At 46.3% G+C, this 21,301-nt stretch overlaps 1 protein-coding gene across 1 annotated transcript; it reads right to left on the minus strand.

Moving 5' to 3' along the window:
• Positions 1 to 4,387: 4,387 nt before the first annotated feature.
• Positions 4,388 to 9,101, minus strand: LOC141471206 (patched domain-containing protein 3-like). The gene is made up of 4 exons (XM_074157627.1): positions 8,397 to 9,101; positions 8,032 to 8,153; positions 6,379 to 6,524; positions 4,388 to 5,988 (listed from the first exon to the last, which is right to left on the minus strand). The coding sequence occupies exons 1-4, from the start codon at positions 9,099 to 9,101 to the stop codon at positions 4,388 to 4,390; spliced, it is 2,574 nt and encodes an 857-aa protein (XP_074013728.1).
• Between the last annotated feature and the right edge of the window lie 12,200 nt (positions 9,102 to 21,301).

The raw sequence follows: 21,301 nt of genomic DNA on the forward strand, positions 1-21,301 counted from the left end.
TGTAAAAGCTGTCTCTGCTTTCTGGCCAACTTCCCAGCAGAGGTGTTACTGAAGAGTTTGCTGTTGCTCCTAGATGGTTGTGTGTATTGCAGTTTCGGTGGGGTTTCAAAGAAACTTGGCCTATTTAGGCACTGAGTTTGACCTCTGGTGTTCTCGGGTGCATCTAGGAGCTGAAACTCCTCCTCGCAAAATCATTGGACAGAGGTAGGAGACCACAAAGGCAACTTCCAAATGTCAGTCAGTGAGAATAACCCGGGTTCCCTTTCAGTACCCAGCCTCGTGTTGTTGAAAACAGGGCAGAGCGAGGTGCTTTGATAGACTGTTTGATTTTTTTTTTTTTTTTTTTTTTTTTTTTAAATAGCCCGTCACAAGCACGGTGGCACATAAAATAAGAACTTCAGACTAGGGCTTGATTCTGAATTTCCTGCACTCCCAAGACTGACTCATGCCAGAATTCTGCCATCTAAGCATAATAAAAAGAAAATGGAAACTTGTAGTGTGAGATGTGGCCTGCTGTTTCTGGCTGGCTACTGCTGTGTCATGAGCTGAATCAGCTGAAATGTCACAATGATTTTTTTAAATCTGGATCCCTTAAATTGGCTGTGAAAATAGAGCAATCACGCCTCTGGGATCTGTGTGCTCTCTTGATCTGCTCAGATACATCTCCTAGAAGCAAGGAGAGCTATTTTTGCTTCTGAAACATGGCCAAAGAAGAGGGTGAGAGTACTCACTAAGTAGGTTGCTTGCTCTGCTTCCCTCAGAAGTGGATTTCCATTCTTTTTCCAGGAGCATGATCCCCCTTCCCTCTCTTTAGTATTTATTATGACACTTTCCTCTGGTGTTGGCCAATGTAAATGCATCATCTGCTCCTCTGGCAGCTTCATCGGTGCAGAAAACGGCTGTATCGTTTGCCATAATAAAAGCACAAATATGGACACTGAAACATTTAATCATAGAATCATCTAAGTTGGAAGGGATGTTCAAGATTGAGTCCAACTATCAACCTAACACCACTAAACCATGTCCCTCAGCACCATGTCTACATGCCTCTGAAATACCTCCAGGGATGGTGACTCAACCACTTCCCTGGGCAGCCTGTCCCAGTGCTTGACAACCCTTTCAGTTTAAAAATTTTTCCTAACATCCAATCTGAACCTCCACTGGTGCAACTTGTGGCCATTTCCTCTTGTCCTGTCATTTGTTATATGGGAGAAGAGACCGATCCCTACCTCGCTACAACCTCCTTTCAGGTAATTGTAGAGACCCATAAGGTCTCCCCTCAGCCTTCTTTTCTCCAGGCTAAACAACTCCAGTTCCCTCAGCCGCTCCTCAGAAGACTTGTGCTCCAGACCCCTCGCCAGCTTCGTTGCTCTTCTCTGGACATACTCCAGCACCTCCATGTCTTACTTGTAGGGAAGGGCCCAAAACTGAACACAGTATTCGAGGCGGGGCCTCACCAGTGCTGAGTACAGGGGGACCATCACTTCCCTAGTCCTGCTGGCCACACTATTTCTGATACAGGCCAGGATGCTATTGGCCTTCTTGGCCACCCATGCACCCTGCTGGCTCATTCAGCCGGCTGTTGACCAACACCTCCACGTCCTTTTCTGCCAGGCAGATTTCCAGCCACTTTTCCCCAAGCCTGTAGCGTTGCATGGGGTTGTTGTGACCCAAGTGCAGGACCTCATCCCATTGGCCTTGGCCCATCGATCCATCCTGTCCAGGTCCCTCTGCAAAACCTTTCTACCCTCAAGCAAGTCGACACTCCCACCCAACTTGGTGTCATCTGCAAACTTTCCAAGGGTGCACTTCATCCCCTTGTCCAGATCATTGATAATATTAAACAGAACTATACCCAATACTGACCCCTGGGGAACACCGCTTTTGAGTGGCCACCAACTGGATTTAACTCCATTCACCCCAAGTCTTTGGGCCTGGCCATCCAGCCAGTTTTTTACCCAGCAAAGAATACACCTGTCCAAGCCATGAGCAGCCAGTTCCTCCAGGAGAATGCTGTGGGAAATGGTGTCAAAGGTGTTACTAAACTCCAGGTAGACAACATCCACAGCCTTTCCCTTATCCACTTAGTGGGTCACCTTGTCATAGAAGGTGATTAAGTTAGTTGAGCAGGACCTGCCTTTCATAAACCCATGCTGACTGGGACTAATCACGTGGTTGCACTGTACATGCTGTGTAATGTCACTCAGAACGATCCGCTCCATAACCTTCACCAGGACCGAGGTCAGACCGACAGGCCTCTACTTCCCCAGATCCTCCTTCTGGCCTTTCTTGTGGATGGAATTTTGCATCTGCTAACCTCCAGTCAACCAGGACCTCCCCAGTTTGCCAGGACTGCTGATAAATGATGGAAAGTGGCTTGGTGAGCACTTCTGCCAGCTCTCAGTATCCTTGGGTGGACCCCATCTGGCCCCATAGACTTGTGTGTGACTGGCGTAAAAGGTCCCTCACCATTTCTCTTTGGATTATGGGGGCTTCATTCTGCTCCTTATCCCTGTCTAATAGCTCAGGGAGCTGGATTCTCAGGGAACAACTGGTCCTACTACGAAAGACTGAGGCAAAGAAGGCATTAAGTACCTCAGCCTTTTCGTCATTCTTTTTCACTATGTTTCTGCCCCTGTCTAATAAAGAATGGATATTATCCTTAGTCCTCCTTTTATTGCTAACGTATTTATAGAAATGTTTTTTGTTGTCCTTAACATCAGAAGCCAGATTAAGTTCTAGTTGGGCTTTCGCCCTTCTAATTTTCTCCCTAAACAGCCTCACAACATCTTTGTAGTCCTCACGAGTCGCCTGCCCTTTCTTCCAAAGACCATAAATTCTTTTTTCCCCAAGTTGCATCCATGGCTCTCTCTTCAGACAGGCCGGTCTTTTTCTCCTGATGGCTCATTTTTCAGCACATGGGGATGGCCTGCTCCTGGGCGTATAAGACTTGTTTCTTCAAAAACATCCAGCCTTCCTGGACTCCTTTCCCCTTCAGGAATGCCTCCCTGAGACAGGACAAGTGAGGACTCTGGTGCATGTTGTTGGGTTTTTTTTGGTTTTGTTTCGTTTTGTTTTTTCTTAGATCTAGCTTTGTGGCTAGTGCTCTGTCCTGGATAACGCTGCTGGCTAGAATACTGAGATTCAGTGAGGTACCACGTGGGCTGACGTAGCACTGGGTTTTGACTTCCACCTCAGGAGCAGATTTCTTCTAAGACTGATGCTATTTTACAGTCTTTGACTACCATTTCAAGAACTGCTTCTCCTTCTATGAACAAAACTTGCTCTTCAACTCCGGAGTGTTGAGAGACTTTTTTATAAACATTTACCCATTCACAGTAGAATATTCAGCCGCCTTAGTAATGAAACAACACACCCAGATTTGATTTGACTACCTTTCCAGGTAGGAAGATTCCACAGAAAAACTGGAATGAGAAGGAAACATAATATTCTTTGGACATAGAAATTTGCAGGAAAGTTTAGGATACCTTTTGCAAAGAATTTCATGTAAGAAGTCTCAGGCTGTCATAGGCAGAGGGGTGAGTGGTAGTGCGATTGGTGGTGGTGGTTGTTTTGTTTTAATCTCCACAAAGCATAAAAGTCTATTGCTAAAGGACCTAGGGATAAAAGTAGGTATGGAAAGACACATCAGCTGAAGGGCACTTCTACACACATTAAGCACCCCTCCAAAAATCAGCTTCATGCTTGATTTCATTTTGCTTTTACAAAAGGAGACAGGATGTGTCTTAACAATGACTGCAGTTGTTACTCTTCAGAGCATTTCCCCAAAGGTTTTATTTTCATCCATCACTTCAGTATCTGAGCAACTAACATAAAGTAGTATTCATATATTCATAGTAAAGTTTCAGGTAAACTCCATGTGGTCTCTGGCACTTTTTTCCCCCTCCAATTTGAGAGGGTGTGCTCAGAATCAAATTTTTTTTGAGAAGTTCTGGGGTTTGATTGTAATTTCCTTTCTTTTGGTAACTTGGTTGTTAACAGCTTTTTGGACAGAAAGTTGCCAGTGTTCTTTGGTAAATGCTTTTGTCGCATTCCAGGTTCAGTCAATATTGAGTAACTGGTCACATAATTTCTTTAAACTGATGCAGTGGTCAGTGTTTATAATAATTTTAATACATTTAGTAAAAAAGTCACAAAAAAGGGTTTAACAACATTGAAGTGTTAGTCAAGCACAAACAAAAATGAGCAATGCAAATCCATTCTGTACGTTTTCATTTCTTCTTCTGTTATTTGTCTTGTCTGGCTTTACGGAAGCTTTTGCTTCCCTGTTGTATTTATTTTTCTGTCCTTCATTTTCTTCATTTCTTATATTCCCAGAAAGTCACTGCATTCTAATCTACATATAATAAATAAACATTTAACTTGGTCACAGACAATCTTTAGAATTTCTAGACATAAGCTCTAGCTTCTTAGATTTGGTATTGTGGGTTGATCTGCCAAAGTTTCCAAAAAAGGTTAAAAACACCGGAATAAAAACAAGACCGTGAAGACCCCCAAACAAAATAACAAGGAACATGATCTTGAAAAATGTCCTAAAGATGTAGGTTTTTGCTGCAGCCAGCACAACTACTCCTAATATAGTAGAAACCGCACCTTGTAACACTGGGTAACCTAGCACGGACAGAGCTTCGATCGCCCTTTTATTGGCTGATGACTCTCCACTCGTAACAAAGGCATAGGAAATATGAGCAGAAAAATCTACTGAAAACCCTATAGAGATGACCAGGTTGATCATGGATATGGAATCAAGGTTGATGTTCCAAAAGGTCATGAAACCAGCAACACCAACTATAACAGAAGCTATAGCAAAAGTCACCCACACGCAACACAACGGGTTGGGAATAAGCAAAAGGGAGATGACGAGCATTGCCCCAGCAGCAATGATGATGTTTTGAATGGTGTTCTGCACTATTACCAGGAACTGATCGTAGTAGATGAATGCTGGGTGATAGACCATTAATGGGATACTGCACTGCTTGGCTGTCTCTCTTAATTGATTGAGAAGATTCTTCTCATCAACGGCTGAGGTCACATTCACCGTCTGGATGAAGAAACGTGAAGCTTCTATTTTATCCTCAGTCTTGTTAATGTCCCACTCAAAACTGGGAACAATTCCGAACAGCACAGCTAAGTTCTTAATGAAAAGAGTCTTATTGCTTATATTTATCAAACCACTTTTGGAAAGATTTGTGTATACTCTCAGCCATGACTCTGAGAGGCTCTTATCAACATAGGAAATGCCCTCTAAATTCTGTGTGCAGTTCTCAATGCCAAGACGAACAGTCTCATTCCAGTAATCTACGCTTTCAGTAATGACAACCATGACCCTGGGTCCGTATGTTGAGAAGTATTTGTAGTTGTCATCATAGAATGGAATAACATAGGAGTCATCACTGGCCAGATTTCGAAGATCGATGCCTTCTCTGATCTGAGTACATCCATAAATGCTTCCACCCAAATATGCTCCATACAGCAACACCACAAGTAGCTTGATCCATCTATTGGTGAAGAAAGGGCCATAATACTTTTTAAAGAATATGCTCATTGGATGTTCACTTTCTGGCAAAGATGACTCCCCAGAACAGTTGCCGATACAGCAAGCATTGTACAAGCAGGACTTCTCAGCCTGACCTTTACCTACTTGCACAGGCATACAAGTTAGCCAGTGTCGGTTTCCTTGCTCCCTTCTATGATTCAATACAATAATTGCCCCAAAGAAGGTCAGGGTATAGATATAGCAGAAGACAAAAGCAGTGCCTGTATAGAGGCAAAATGATCTCACGGATGGAAAGGCAGTCCAGGTGCCAATGAAGAAGGCCAAAACATCAGTGAGAGTGGTGATGGTCACAGAAAGTGCTGCTTCTGCATAAGTCTCGGCCAACCGAGACTTAACATCGGATTTATCTTTTTTTCTTGAACTTTGTTCCCAAGCAGCAATCAGGATGAACATGTCATCAATACCAACTCCTGCAAGAGGGGAAAAAGTTAATGCTGCATTGCAAATGGCAGCTTCCACAGCATGGCTAAATGACAAGGAACGCTAGAACAATGCCAGAAGTGCTAACCGCACCACCCTCTCGTTTACAGTTTTCATGCCATATCAGTCAAACTAAAGCAGGCATCATTTTTTGGGTTTGCCAGGGCCCAGCTCCAGTCCCAGCATGGGCACACTGAGCTGAGCGGCTCCCCCACCTGTAGGAGTTCAGAGGAGCCTGCGCCTCCAGGTGTCTCCTCCACTCACTGCAGGATAGAACTGCCTATGGTCTGATGCTCGTATCATAAAAGAGTAACACCATCAGGTTGTTTTAACGCCACTTTAGTCTTTGTATCTGAATTCGACTACCTTTTTCTACTTACCTAGAATAAGAAACGGTGCACTTAGTACAGTGATCACAAACGGCACTCCACAGAAGAGCAGCAATCCAAAGCTGCTTAATACAGCTAACCCGGCAGAAACCACGCCACAGCATGCAAGCCAGACATTATTTCTTATGCAGCTGAGCCTGAAAATATTGTAAGGAATTTCTCAGTTACACCTCAAATATTTCACCAAGGCGTTTGGCATGATAAGTACAGAGATACCAACGATACCCTGCCTGTGAAAAGAAATCTTGATGAAAGCTACTAGGAGAGCTCCCTGGTGCGAGTAGTGGATAGGACTAATTTCTACTAAATACATTATTATTGCTGGACAGTTATATACCTAGGAGTAAAGATGTGTGCTGATCTTTGTATCAATAACAAGACAGCTGGCAAAATGAAGATACATAAACTATACCAGTGGGCATGTATATTTAGGGTGAGCCAAAAAAGGATGAATTTTAGGAAGCTCTTTCCTTTTTACACAGGTTCTTGGTGTAGCGTATCAGTGCAGTATGGAAGCACCTCCCAGGCAGTAAGTGCTGTGTAGAGAAGCTTTCTCAGCAGACAGATTGGCTACCGGCCATTTGCCAAGATGCCCCCGAGGGCTGGCTCAAGGATTCCCTAAGAAACAGGAGACTCTGCACTACACCGAGGGGGCAGAGAGTTGCCTCTTGCCTGAGTAGAAATCTTTTCCAGGCTGTAGACCATTTCCGAACTTTAAGAGAATCTCTCGTTTCCAAGGCAAGAAGGGGGCATTGCTGGAACCCCCCATGCTCTGTCTGCGCTCACAAATGACCGGATGTGAGACAGCTGAAATCCAGAAATTGTACAGCTTAATGGGCATGATGCTTGATGCAGGCGCTAAACCAATAACCTCCCCCTCCAAGCAGAACTTTATTTCTCAAGCACAGCACACAAACACTGCTGTACAGTTGTCAAAGGTACAATGGTTCAATGGTTCACCTTCCACCAGCACAAAGAAAGGGCAGGATAAGTTCTCTGTGGACAGCAGGTAAAGCTCAGGCCCTACTAACAAGCAGAATGCCTTAAGTTGTAGCAAGACTTGCAGCAGTCTATGAAGCTAGTGCTCATTCATCTCTATCTTAACTGCCCAAGTGGCAGAAAAAAGGTGCAAATAGATCTTACCATGGTATACTTCCACCTCCCTCCCCTGCTTCCTTCCCCTTTTTAACTTCTCTTTACAAAGGGTTAGTATCTTGTGGGCTGGATGTGGATAGAAGCTATGAATTAAGCAAGAAAGCAGCAGAATAACCTTAGCAATAGCACCACTTACTGCTTCCCTCCCCCCCAAGGACGACTTTCTTGTTTGAATTTTATGCATCTTTGTGGTGATTGTCTCCACTGGTTATGCCAAGTTGATATGATCAGTTTTATTCAAGCACTTGTGCAGAATTCCGCTGCTGCCAGGGTGGCTAGATCACGCTTCTGGTGCCCTTTAAGCAGTTGGGAAATATGCACAAGGAAGAGAGAAACAGCAAAGAAATACATTTTGCCCATTATTACATGAAGTCTGCAGGCTCACGAATGACTTCACCCAACAAGAGCAGAAACCAATTTAGGCAAAGCAGAGTGGAGCTCACTTCTCTCTGAGCCATAGCTTAGAGGACATTTTAGAGGACATTCTACCTTAGGCAAGAGACGACTGAAAAGGTTATTGTCAAGAAATACGTTATGGAGAAGAGTGGGATCACGCTGTTGGTGTTTCCTTCAAACTCCTGTTGTCTGGACAGTGAGGTAAAGTAAGTCACCTGTTGTTAAAAGAACAAGGAAAGAAAAGATGAAGCACTTTTACTCTTTTTCTCAGGTCTTTATACACCTGCACTGGCAACGCTAAACAACAAGTTGGCACTAACGCATCTTCGCGGCCCTCGCAACCTGCCAGGAGGTCCCCGCCGTTTCCCCCACCATCTCCTTTCTTTTCAGGCGATGGGGCAGACCGGGCATTTCGGTTCTCGGCGGCCCCCCCGCGGCTGTACCCACCCCCGCGTTACCTGAATGGCCCTCCACGCCGCCAGCTTCGACGGGATGTCCTGCAGGAACCCTTCCAGCCACCGCCGGCTGTCTGCCGCCGCGGAGCCGTCCTGCCGCAGGTAATACACCAGCTTCAGGGCCCGCGCCGACAGCACCCGCCCGTCGGCGCCCGTCCGCACGCCGCCCAGCGTGGCCCCCAGGAAGCTGCCGTTGCTGACGGGAAAGTAGAGGTTCTCCAGGGCAGCGGCCGCCCCCGCATCGTCCACCGGCTCGGGGCAGGGGCGGGCGCAAACCTGCTCGAAACCGCGGGTGCGCACCGCCGCGTCCAGCCGCTGCAGGTCGCGGAGCGCCGCCCGGTCCAGGACCGAGCCCCCCCCCGCCGCCACGGCGATGAGGGCAGCGTAGGCGCCCTCGGTGGGCAGCCGCTGGGCGGAGAAGCGCTCCGAGTCGTTGGTGGGGAAGTACCGCTGCACAAAGTCGCGGTCGGCCTTGGCGGGGCCCCACGTCGGCGTGAACTGCTCCTCGATGTCGTTCGCCTCGCGCTGCGGCAGGAAGAAGAAGCCGGCGCCCAGCCCGCCGGACAGCAGCAGCGGCACCAGCACGAAGGGCCAGGGGCAGGCGGCCACGCCGCTGCCCAGCCCCTTGAAGAGCCGCTTCAGCGGCCGCTCCAGACAGTCGGTGTTGCGGTAGGAGCAGCCCTCCGCGGGGCGCCGCGGCTCCGCCATGGGCGAGGCGGGGGCAGGGGCTGCCGGCCTCTCACTGCACCGGAGGAGAGCCGCCTGCTCCCCGCAGGTGCCGCGGAGGGAATGAGGGGTTTTTCAGGGGCGTGGCCGCGCCCTTCCCCGCTCTGACTCACCGGGGCTTCCACCGCCTTCCCGGGACAGGCAGGCGGGGACATGAGGCTCCCCCCGCCGCGCAGCGCCCCGGGTTCGGGTCTCCCGCCGCCCGCCCGCTCATCCCCGTCTCACCTTGGCCGTCTGCCCGGCGAGGAGGCCGGTCCTGCCGAGGCTTCGGTGCTGTCACAGGGCTCGTCGTGCTTAGCGCTGGCTGGGGCTTCGCTCTGCCGTGCACGGCCCCGCGCCCACTCTTCATCCGACGGACTTCGTCGTCATCTGCGCTGTTTTTCCCGAATCTGCGGCAGTCGCTACTTCATTACTAAGGATTATTCTTCTGGCTGGCAGCAAAACATAGAAAGTGGTGATGGACAGCTTGCCGTGCTTGCTGTCTCGGTAAACAGCTTTACAAAACGGGAGTGAGAGCTGGAGAAATGAAAGACACTGAAACAAGGTTTAGTGATTGCAATGGGCAAGCCACAGAAATCTCAGCAGTGCGGTACACCAGAGCTTTGTGCAGTAACAGCAATAGAAAGCATCTTCCCAAGTCCAAAAAACACCCTGCAGCCTGGTGTTCTTGACACTGGTGACAGTGACTTGAGTGCCTTCTGTCTGAGGAGAAGATTAAGCTCAGATGGGACACTTCTGGAGAGGTGTCTGGCCAGTTAGGTAATCTGTTACAGACAGGCACTCCTTTGAAAGAAGGAGCTCCCTCCTCTCCTGCCAGTACTTGCAAAGAAAAGTTGTAGATATTTCTTCTCTCTCATCCTAAGGAGAAAGGCTTGCCAGTTGTGTTATGCTTGCAAGCATAAGACAGGCAGCCAGGCTCTGAGTAGTGTTACAGATATCCCTCTGTGCCCAGCTTTAGCGCAGGTTGGGTCCTGGTGATTAACTTTTCTGTGCGACGGTGTTCTGAGGAAGGTACGTCAGCTCTGAAATTCTCTGTGGGAGACAGGCACTTGGAAGGTATTTTCTGTAGCTCCTAACTTGTCAAAGTTTTTTTAATGAATCTTAACTCCAAACTGGTAGCGTCTCCCACATTCTGTTCTCAGTTTCCCCAAATGGATTTGCATCATGGTAAGAACAAGGGCTCTTCACATAGGAGGAGCCTGTCCTCAGAAAAAAAGGGGTAAGCCATTTGATGTTAGGCAGACACTTGGTGAATTCTTGTCATAGAGTTACCCATCTGGAGAAGATAGCCTCTCTTACCTGGAGATAACTCCAGAGAAAAACAGACCTGTGTCTGGGAATAAACTACAGAGACACACCTATCCCTAAAGCCAGCCACCAAGAAGACTTCTAGGATAACCTGACAGTGGACCAGGTTATGGACAATCCACTGACATTGCAGCAGACATGAAGAGATGGTGTCCAGCTAAATGCTTTCACCGTAAAAAACAGCCATAAAGGGTTACTGACTTTTATAAGCTCAACAAGGCAGAAAATAAAAATTGATCACCCCTCATAGCCAGTTTCTGTCTGGCCTCTCAGGAGCTGGAGACAAGCTCAGGATGGTAGCAATGATCAGGAGGTGGAAAATGGCCTGGTGGCAAGAGCTACCCAATCAGGGTACCCAGTACATTGGGCACACGTAGATGCCTCTAGGTTAACTCTTTTTGAGGCTTGGGGGTCTGACTTAAGGCATGGGAAGATTGAACCAACTCTCAATTCTGAGTGGTCTTCAAGCAGGAGGAATGTGCCAGGAATCTCTTGAAGAATCTGGATTCTTTTCCTCATTCCCTGGCCTATTCATGCATTTTATATTAACTTCTAATAGGATAAAATCTGAAATACTTCTTGGGGCAGGGTCAGGAACTGGACTGCAGGACTTCCAGCAAGTCAAGCTTTCCTGTATTTTTGGATGACGGCACAACCTCTCTCCCGATGGTTACGTTGCATTTGCTGGAAGTTTCAAAATGAGGTTCCAGTGAATTACTGTTCAGAAATATTGCCACATAGGTAATTTTTCACATTTCTTTGTGTTTCCCAATGCTAATGAAATGGTGACAAGCAAAGCGGATACATACCTGGCATGCCAAGAAAAGAGCTGAGAGAGATAGTTGGTGCTCCACATTTAAGCAGCTTGTACTTGAGTCTTTGCAAGATCTGTGGGGACCCAGAAATCCAAACAGTTCCTTTCCAATATCCCCAATGGCCTCATCTCAAGCTGGTGTCAGAATGTGGCTAACACAGGTACATTGTCCACTTCAAGCCCACGTAAACCAGTAAAGAACAGCTGTAAAAATTCAACGAACCAACAAGTAGGTACTGTTCAGGTGGCTGAGTTGCCTCCCTGTTCCACAGCACCCCTGGTCAGACCATTCCCAGGAGGGGAGGAGACCTGGGTTCAACCCCCCCTCAGAACCTTCTCTCTTCCACAGTGGGGTCCATCAACCAGAACTGGGGTGTTTGTACCCTGCAAGAAGCAAGGAGAAAGAAGAATTCAGCCCAGATCTCCCTCAGCTACAGCCCAGGAAGGCTCGCAGACACAGACAAGGCTTTCTTTGGTCATGGCTCGAATGTTGTGATGGCTCCAGGGCTGAACCAGCTCCTGGCTGAAGAGACAGCAGGGTAGGGAGAGCGTATGTAGTTTCTAGCTTGTGTGACTTTCAAGCACAGTGCTTTGAAATTAAGGAACAACATCTGCCTGGCTGGCGAGACTCCCTGTTTCACAACCTTTTTCGTTTGAAAGCTCTTTTTCCGTTTGCTGCCTCAGCCTCCATTTCCCTCTACTTAGAAGAGGATCCATCTCCTGCCTGTCTTTTTTGCTCACAAACTCTGTGAGAACATTTGTTTATTTTGAAGGGCAGGCTGTCCTCAGTGATGCAGAGACAAACATGTTCTGGCCTGTCTCTGTATTCCTGTGTCTTCCAAACATTTGCTGAAAATGGAAGTGATTAAAACATTTTGTAGAATCACAGAATAGTTTGGGTTTGAAAGGCCCTCTGGCACCCATCTCATCTGGCTCCCCTCAGAGAAGGGCTGGCCTGGGTGTTAGGCCAGGCTGCTCAGGGCTTTTTCCAGCTGAGTTTGGGCTACCTCCAAGGCTGGGGACTCCAGAGCCTCAGGGCAACCTGTTCCAGCCTTTGACTACCTTCATTGTGATTTTTTCCCCCTCGTAACTGGCAAGGTTTTGACAGCGGGGCTGCAGGGTGGCCTCTGTGAGGAGAGGCCAGGGGCTGCCCTGAGCCAGTGACAGCCGGTTTCAGCTGGGTCCAACCGACCCACCACAGGGCAGGGCTGAGCCCATCCTGTGGCACCTCTGTGAAAGTGTCCCAAGGTAAGGATGGTAAACACGGAGCAGAAGGAGGAACAAAGCCAGAGCAGGAGGAGAATCGGGAAAAAAGACCAGGTTGGAGCGGGAGGGAGGAAAGAGAGAAGACCATGCCTGGGCTGGGGCTGGAGCGAAGGGCCTGCTTGGCAGGAGCTGAGAGGTGCAGCCCAAAAGGGGCTGCAGCAGGTGACAGAACCACCATGGACAACCTGGCCCCAGTCTCCTGCACCACCCGCTGCCCCACCAAAGGGGCTGAGCACGGCATGTGGCGAGGGAACTGAAGAGCAAAAAGGGCAGGAGAAGAGGTGTCTGGAGGGAAGCAGAGCTATTTTTCTTAAGGGTTGGTGGATTGTTTTCAGTCTTCCTTGATCCCAGCATCAGTAATTAATAGATTGTTAACTGGAAAATAAATTAGATTCATGGAAATTCCCTGAATCGGTAAACAGTTTTTGCCCATCACAGTATTTCACTGGAATTTCTTTTGATAAAGCTTCTGACAGTTGGTCCTTGTCCTTTCCCAGCACATCTCTGAGAACAGTCTGTCTCTGTCTTCTCTGCACCTTCGTCACACAGCTGAAGACAGAAGAAGATCCTCCCCACCCTTGCTCTTCGCCAGACTGAATCTAAGTCTCTTGGCCTGGTACATTGTGTGCTCCAGGAACCAACCATCATGGTGGCCCTTCACTGCTCTCACTCCAGTAAGCTGGTATCTCTTTTGTATTGGGGATCCTAACCTCGGGCACAGTACTGCCGATGAGGACTGATGTGCTGCATGGAGGAAGATAATCACTTCCCTTTAAGTGCTGGCTACGCTTTTGCTAATTCAGCCCACTATGTGGTCGGCTATTTCCACAAGGTTGTGTTGTTGACGCATGTTCATACACTGCAGACTCACGCTTGGTTGTCTGAGCGGTGAGTATAAACTTAAAATAAAATTAACGTGCAAATTCTTACAAAATAAGGAAGAGGAGACTTAGTCATTTAGTTGGCATTTTTTATTTTCTCAGTTCTATGAGTATTTGTTTCCAAGCATGCATTAATGAAAATCCCTATCTGCTCTGTGTTTCATAGGCAGAATATATCTCTGTGATTTCTGTCCTTTCAAGAAATCTGTGTAGCCTGAAGTAATTTCCATATACAACTGCAAAGATCTTTCAGAATCATGTTCGCTCTACCACCAACCTGACCTTTATCTCCTGTGATCCTGCCCATCCATGGTGGTTGTAATTGGTACATCTAGTCGTGATGGCTGCATCCAGCTCAGCATGGTTTCAGGGAGACAGATAACACCACAATAGCCAAGGGCTAACTTGAGCAATGCACTCACCTAACCACAATACTGGTACTGTGGTTGATATGCAAATATGATTATAAATCAATCATCTTACCACCATAAATAGTGAACAGCCCAATAACCTTTTGAGCTCTCCTGCACGGCGGTGGACTGCACACCAGGATCCTCCCTTGAGTAGGGATGCCTTTCAAGGTTACTTCTTGAGATTTGGAGATTTCTTGCTCCAACAGATCCTCAGTAAGTGACTAATACCATGGTAAACTTTGAAATCTTAGATAAGTAATATAAAGGATTGATTGTGCACATATAATCCTTTAGACATAAACTGTTGACCGCATCTGGGAGTAGGATTGGATCCAGCTGCACCTAGACTCTTCTCTGAGAAGGAGTTTAGAAAGCGAGGGGTCCTTTCTGAACCTTGACTCAGCAGGGGGGTCTCCCTGACAGTTCTGTCTGAGGCCCGCAATTGGGCCTCCCTGTCCAGAAAGTGGAGGCTTATCAGTAAAGAAGTGATAATGACCCATGCATTTTGATTCCATTTGATCCTCAGGGATAATTGGTGAGGTTTTTAATAGATACAGGAGCACAAATTTCAATACTAACGCAACGAGATGCCAAGAAGCTGGGCATGCAGTCTGAATGGCAAAGAGTTAAAATTAGCACTATGAATGGAGCAACTATTGTCATGCCAAACTGCCACGGTCAATTTATGGCTTCTGGGTGAGAAGCACTTTGCAATTAAAGATCATGATGAAATAATTTTAGGGTTTGATGTTTTAAGCAGATGAACCTGGCACCTGCTGAATGGCAGTGTGTGGTCCTTCAGCTCAAACATTGACCCCAACCCTGGTAGAAATCGGGAGGTAGCAGCGCGTGTATTTCATGCAGCCCCTGTGGTCTCTGATTCAAACATTACTAATGTACCACAATACTCAATTTCTGCTGCGGCACGAAATGGAATTTCTGAATTCATAGCTGATTTGGGGAAGTGAAACCCAGAGTCTCCAGAGCCCACTTCCCCGTGTATCTCCCCTGTCTGGCTGGTTTGGAAACCACTTGGGAGGTGGCATTTAACAGTTGATGATGGGCACCTACATGCTAATACAGCCCTGCTAACAGCTGCTGTACCAAACATTGCAAGGTTGACAGCTACCCTGCAAGCAGCTGCACATCCATGGATGGGCTAGATGTAAAAGATACGTTCTTTATGGTTGCCTTGAAGGAAGAGGATAAAAAGGAGTTTGCTTTCACTTGGGAGGGAATACAATACACCTTTAACGGTCTCCCATAGGGGTATAAACATTCATCCATGATCACTCATGCTGCACTTGCTGAACTTTTATAGACAGTCTTCACTCCCCCAAGCTGTGAAACTGTACCAATATGTATAGGTGATATTCTGATTGGAGGAATTTCCCCTGAGATGGTGGGGGAAGCGGCAACAGTGATGTGGCAAGCACTGAATACAGTAGAAATTGAGATTCCACACGGAAAATGTCAGGGACCAAGTAAAGATGTAAAATTTGTAGGTAGTTTTTGGAAGGTAGGCAGTGCTGTGATGCCTTCAGATACTTTAGGAAAAAATCAAAGAGCTGCAAATGCCCCAATCAAGGAAGGAGTTTCAACAATTAATGGGAACTTGAGGATATTGGAGGAAGCATGTGCCTGGATTTTCTATCATTCCCTGTCCAGTACACTCACTCTTACGGAAATGCAAATCCTGGGAGTGGAAATTAGAACATAACGAGGCAGTGAAAACTCTAATTGAAGAATTAAAAACGTACCGGTCACTGAGACCAGTGCACCCCTGTGACCCTATTATAGACAAATCGGTTTTCACAGAACATGCTGCCTGCTGTAACGTGGTCCAAACTGGCCCTGATGGGGGAGGAGGGGGGAAGAGGGGAGAGGGCAGTTCTGACAGTTCTGTCTTACCCTGTCCTCTATGCAATAAATAACCAAGTGTGCCTTGCCATCGAATCTTGTTAAACCACTGTCACATTTACTACCAAACTTTGTTAAATTCCTGTTTTATATCAACAAATGGATTGCTGCCGCTCTACGGGCGAAGTGCATCACTCCATCCGTGACACCTGCTTTCGTGAAAACTTTGCCAGAAATTCTAGCTTATTTGTTCCATTGTTTGGAACGTTTAGCTTACAAATGAGAAATTATATTTTTTATTTGCCTTCCTTTATTTTATGTTATGTTAATATTGTTCTCTTTTTATTTCTCAGCAGTCTGCTTTCATAAAAAAATGGGGAAATTGAAAGGTCATAATTCATTGTAAAGTAAAAGAAATTTCACAGAATAGTTCATGTTGGAGAAGCTTCTGGAGATCTAGTCTAACCTGCCCTGGTGAAGGTCAACTAGACCCTGTGCCAACAGGACATTAGCGAAGCTATCTCCTTCTCAGGTCAATCCAGGCTCTCCTGGTATTTATTTATTATGGATATGTGTATCAGATGCTGATGTAAACATGGAATTGTATGACGTCTTCTTTGTGGATCTATCTGTGCCTATATGCCTTTATTGACATGTCATTTAAAATTTTTTTGAGGTGCCGGAATGTTTGCAGAAATGTCGGAACCAGGGTAACCTGCTTTACATGCAATATACCAGAAACCTGTAGAGATTTGCAGCTTCTTGAAGTCCTGTCAGCTTTGGAATGCATTCCCTAGAACGTTGACATGTCATACAGAAACTGCGAGTCCTTGGGAAAAGACCTCATTGGTCCCTGAGTAGTGAAAGCCATGTTAGATATTTTCACAGATGAGCCAGAGTGCATCCTGATACCACCTTGTTCTTCCCCTGGTAGCTTCATTTTTCTTCAGCCTTCTCTTTTTCTTCACTGGTCACCTACTGGAATATTGTTCAGGGAAATCATTGCTGTTCGCTTAGCAAGCTTTTCAGACTACTAATTGTAAGACACAAATGTAATCCTGGTCTTCTTCCTTTCCATTTCCCTTTCTTGGATAGGAATTATCCTCTAACTGAAAGAGTCCTTTGCCTTCCTTTCCCAGGCCATTCCTCAAGAGCTTGTTGCTTCCGCTTGGAGTGGGAGTGCCGTGACCACCTGCATTGGTCAAACGGCCAACTCTCTGCAGCACGCCACTGCCCTTGCTGACCAGACCTCCATAAACTGTAAGAGGCACGTAGACGCTCATCTCCAGTGTAAGTAGATGCTGACGCTGTCACCATCTAGAGTGGGTGGGCAATTCTAGGTAAAGATTTATGTGCTACATTTAGCATTTAAATCTGCAGCAGACTCCCCCCTCACGGTTCATATGCCTGTCTGCCATTTCCATAAAGTCTGTTTAGAGGAATAATTTCTTATAAAGGACTGTTCTGACAGCAAAGCAAAAGTTAGGCTGTCCACATTCTTCCGGCTCGTTTTAAGATTAGAGGATTACAGAAACAAGTTTTGAGGAAGAGACAAATCGCCACATCCGGTGAGCAGTGGTCAACAGTTCAATGGATGGAGATCAGTGACCAGTGCTGTTTGTCAGGTTCCATACTAGGACCAGGTACTGTTTAATGTCTTCTTCAGTGACATAGGCAGTGGGATCGAGTGCACCCTCAGCAAATTTGCAGATGACACCAAGCTAAGTGGTGCAGTTGACACGCCTGAAGGACAGGATGCCATCCAGAGGGACCTGGACAAACTCGAGAAGTGGGCTTATGTGAACCTGATAATGTTCAGTAAGGCGAAGTGCAGGGTCTTTCACCTGGATCGGGGCAATCCCCAGTATCAATAAAGGCTGGGGGATGAAGGGATTGGCAGTAACCCTGCGGAGAAGGCCTTGGGGGTACTGGTGGATGAAAACCAACGTGAGCCAGCAATGTGTGTTTGCAACCCAGAAAGCCAACCATATCCTGGGCTGAGTCAAAAGCAGAGTGGCCTGCAGGTTGAGGGAGGTGATTCTGCCCCTCTGCTCCCACCTGGAGCACTGCATCCAGCTCCAGAGTCCTTAGCACAGGAAGGACATGGACATGTTGGGATGGGTCCAGCGGAGGGCCACAAAGATGATCAGAAGGCACCTCTCCTGTGAGGACGGGCTGAGAGAGTTGGGGTTGTTCAGCCTGGAGAAGAGAAGGCTCCAGGGAGACCTTATTGCAGCCTTCTAGTACCTGAAAGGGGCATACAGGAGAGATGGGGAGGGACTCTGTCAGGGAGTGTAATGATAGGATGAGGGGTAATGGTTTTAAACAGAAAGAGGGGAGATTCAGACTAGGTATAAGGAAGAAATTCTTTACTGTGAGGGTGGTGAGGCACTGGAACAAGTCGCCCAGAGAAGTTGTCGATGACCCATCCTTGGAAGTGTTCAAGTGTTCAAGGGGACAGGATTTTTAGCAGGGACTGTTGTGATAGTACAAGGGGTAATGGTTTTATACTGAAAGAGGGTAGATTTAGACTAGGTATAAGGAAGAACTTCTTTACGATGAGGGTGGTGAAACAGTGGAACAGGTTGCCCAGAGAGGTGGCAGATGTGCCATTCCTGGAAACATTCAAAGTCAGGTTGGATGGGGTTCTGAGTAACCTGATCTAGTTGAAGATGTCCCTGCTCATTGCAGGGGGGTTGGACTAGGTGACCTTTAAAGATTCCTTCCAACCCAAACCATTCTATGCTTTTATGATTCTATTTCTAATCCCTTTGAGGTCTCGTGCATTATCGTGAATGGAGTGAGTTTAAAAAATAAATAAACAAAAGACCTACAACCCATTCTTTACTGGGGAGAACTGTATATTGGTGTGGAAGAGAACCTCATCAGGCAGGCAGACCAAAGGAGTGATTAGTTTTGGCACAGCAGTATGTTATTGTTCCTTTCCCAAAGTCTCCTTGAAGGTCTGTAATTACCTGTCTTCCTTTCTCAGCTTGGTGATTGCCCTCTCAGAGACTTCTTGTCACGCAAGATATGTAAGATAACATAACTCTCGTGGGGAGTGCCCTTCCTTACGGGAAAACAGGGTAGGAAAATATGTGGGTGCTGAAAATTAGATCATGATACTTTTTCGGCTAATTTTCTATGCCACAAATTGTTAAGAAATGCCATTTCACTTGACACTTTGAATGTTTTCTGCAGCTTTCAGAAGAAATAATAAATTGTTTGAACTTTGCTCAATATTTAAGTGTAATAAGGGGAAATCAACAACTATCTTTTTGGGAAGCTCTTTTATTTTATGTGACTGCTATCAAATCTGTAATTATGGTTATGGGCAATTGTAAGTTTATGATATTTTGCTCTTTAAAACTAGCTGTATCAACACTGAATGTTATGCATGTTTTGGAAGGGTATGCCCCATAGAATTTGTAAACTGAAGTATGGTATAACTTTATTTTACCTTCAAAGAGAAACTTTTTTACATAGGGCAGACCCAGATTTTCAAGGCAGCATGTGATTTCTTAGTGTTTTATGAATGCAGCAGAGAGAGTCCTTGTCTTCAGTCCAGACTGTCACATCCATAATCATACCTTGGCCCAGAAAGGTATGGGGAGAGAAATTTGCCGGTGAATTTTTGACACTATGGAAGCCACAGGCTCTTTTTTTATATGATATACTATACAGAAAAACTTTGGTAGCAGCTGAGGTCTGAGCTCTAAGAGGATTCGTATTTACAAGAAACACCAAAAGTCGAACTTGCAGAATGGCTGCGTCTTTTGCCTGAGACCCCTTGACCACCTGCTTCAGGGTGACTGAGGAGCCACAAGTACAAACAGGGAGGCACTTGGGTCTTCCCCTTTGCTATTTATCTCAAGGATGGATGCAGCCTTTGGCTTACTTACCTTTCTTCCATCCAAAGGTCCTTATGCTTTGTGGCGCACCTCGGTGCTGTGCTGATGCATGTCACTGTCAGGCTGTATTGTGGGTTTTACCACTCATAAAGAAAAATGACTGTCTAGGTTTGCCATGGCAGCAGGAATTGAGCTCTGCAATTTCAGATTATGGTGAGCACGGCTGGGCCATTTCTGTTCTATTGCCCACTCTGGGAATTTAACACAGAGAGATATTTCTTTATTGTGGTCCACTCCTGAAAAGCATTGAGTTTGACTATTGTCAGACCATCGTAGCATCAGAAGGGACTGATCAGTAGTCCATTCCTCTGCCAAAGGGTGGGATGAACCATGCCTACAGAATTTCTGAAGAAATCAGAAGTTACTACTACTAGCCTTTTCTTAAAAACTTCATTGAGGGAGACTGGCACTTCTCTTTTGGATTCTCTCCCTGGTGGGTGTTGTAGTTTAACCCTGACCAGCAACTAAGCACCACACAGCTGCTCACTTACTCTCCCATAGTGGGATGGCGGAGGGAATCAGAAAGGTAAAAGTGAGAAAGAAACTCATGGGTTGAGATAAAAACAGTTTAATAATTAAAAAGACATTAAAAAAAAATTATAAGGAAAAGAAAAAAAATCCACCAAACCACAACAAAGAGAGAGGAAAATAAAACCCACGAAAAAAACCCAATGCAAATGAAAATAATTGCTCAACCAACAACTCACTGATGCCCTGCCAGTCCCTGAACAGTGGTCACCCCCAAACCTCCTCCCCAGTTTTATTGCTGAGCATGACATCATATGGTATGGGGTATCCCTTTGCTCAGTTGGGGTCAGCAGTCCCAGCTTTGTCCCCTCCCAACTTTTTATGCACCCCCAGCCTGCTCCCTGGCAGGGCAGTGTGAGGAGCAGAACACACCTTAATGCTGCTCAGCAGTAACTAAAACATCAGTATCAGCACTATTTTCAGTACAAATCCAAAACATAGCCCCTCACAAGCTTATATGAAGAGATATAACTCTATCCCAGCCAGAAGCAGTTCAGTGAACTGGGAATTTTTGGAGGAATTGCTGATCCTGTACCTGATTCTCATCTGTACCTGATCAGAATCCTCTGTCAGTTTGCATATAGCTTCTGTGTGTATGGGGCAGAAAAACATAATCATGCCTTGCGCTTTGGGCCCCAGCACAGGAGAATTTTTGTCCCCCCAGCACAGCAGAAATTTCCAAATATTGCCAGCACTGTCTGAATTCTGTTGGTAGACCTCTGCTGAGTCTACTGGGAGAAGGGAGGGGTAAATCAAAACCTTTGGGACCTGTGTCATTTTCACCTTGCTTGCTGAAAAGAACTGTGGATTTATAAGGAAGACTGTAGCCAGAAAGAGGTATAAAGTGTCATTTGGTGACTAGGTCCATTTAAGACTTTGCTGGTGGACACTCACCTAGCTGATAGGTTCATGGCCTCCAGCAGTGAATGCAGAAGCTAAAGGTAGGTGGCTATAGTCTCCCAGCACGATGAGGAGACAGGAGCCTCAGAAGGCTGAACAACAACAAATGCAGAGATTAAGGAGTGGGAAGAAGTCCTACCTACCAGTAAACAAGAGGAAATGACAACTCTGGGTGGCACCGATCATTTCATGTTTTACATACCTAACTTCAGGCTGCAGATGGGTACTTCTGTGTATCTGGAATTAAAAAGAAGGGAATAGCAACCAGGTAAAGAGGTGCCACCTTCTTGGTGGCACCTCT

The sequence above is a fragment of the Numenius arquata genome, chromosome 12 (genome assembly GCF_964106895.1).
Source record: "Numenius arquata chromosome 12, bNumArq3.hap1.1, whole genome shotgun sequence".
In the NCBI taxonomy this organism is placed as follows: domain Eukaryota; kingdom Metazoa; phylum Chordata; class Aves; order Charadriiformes; family Scolopacidae; genus Numenius; species Numenius arquata.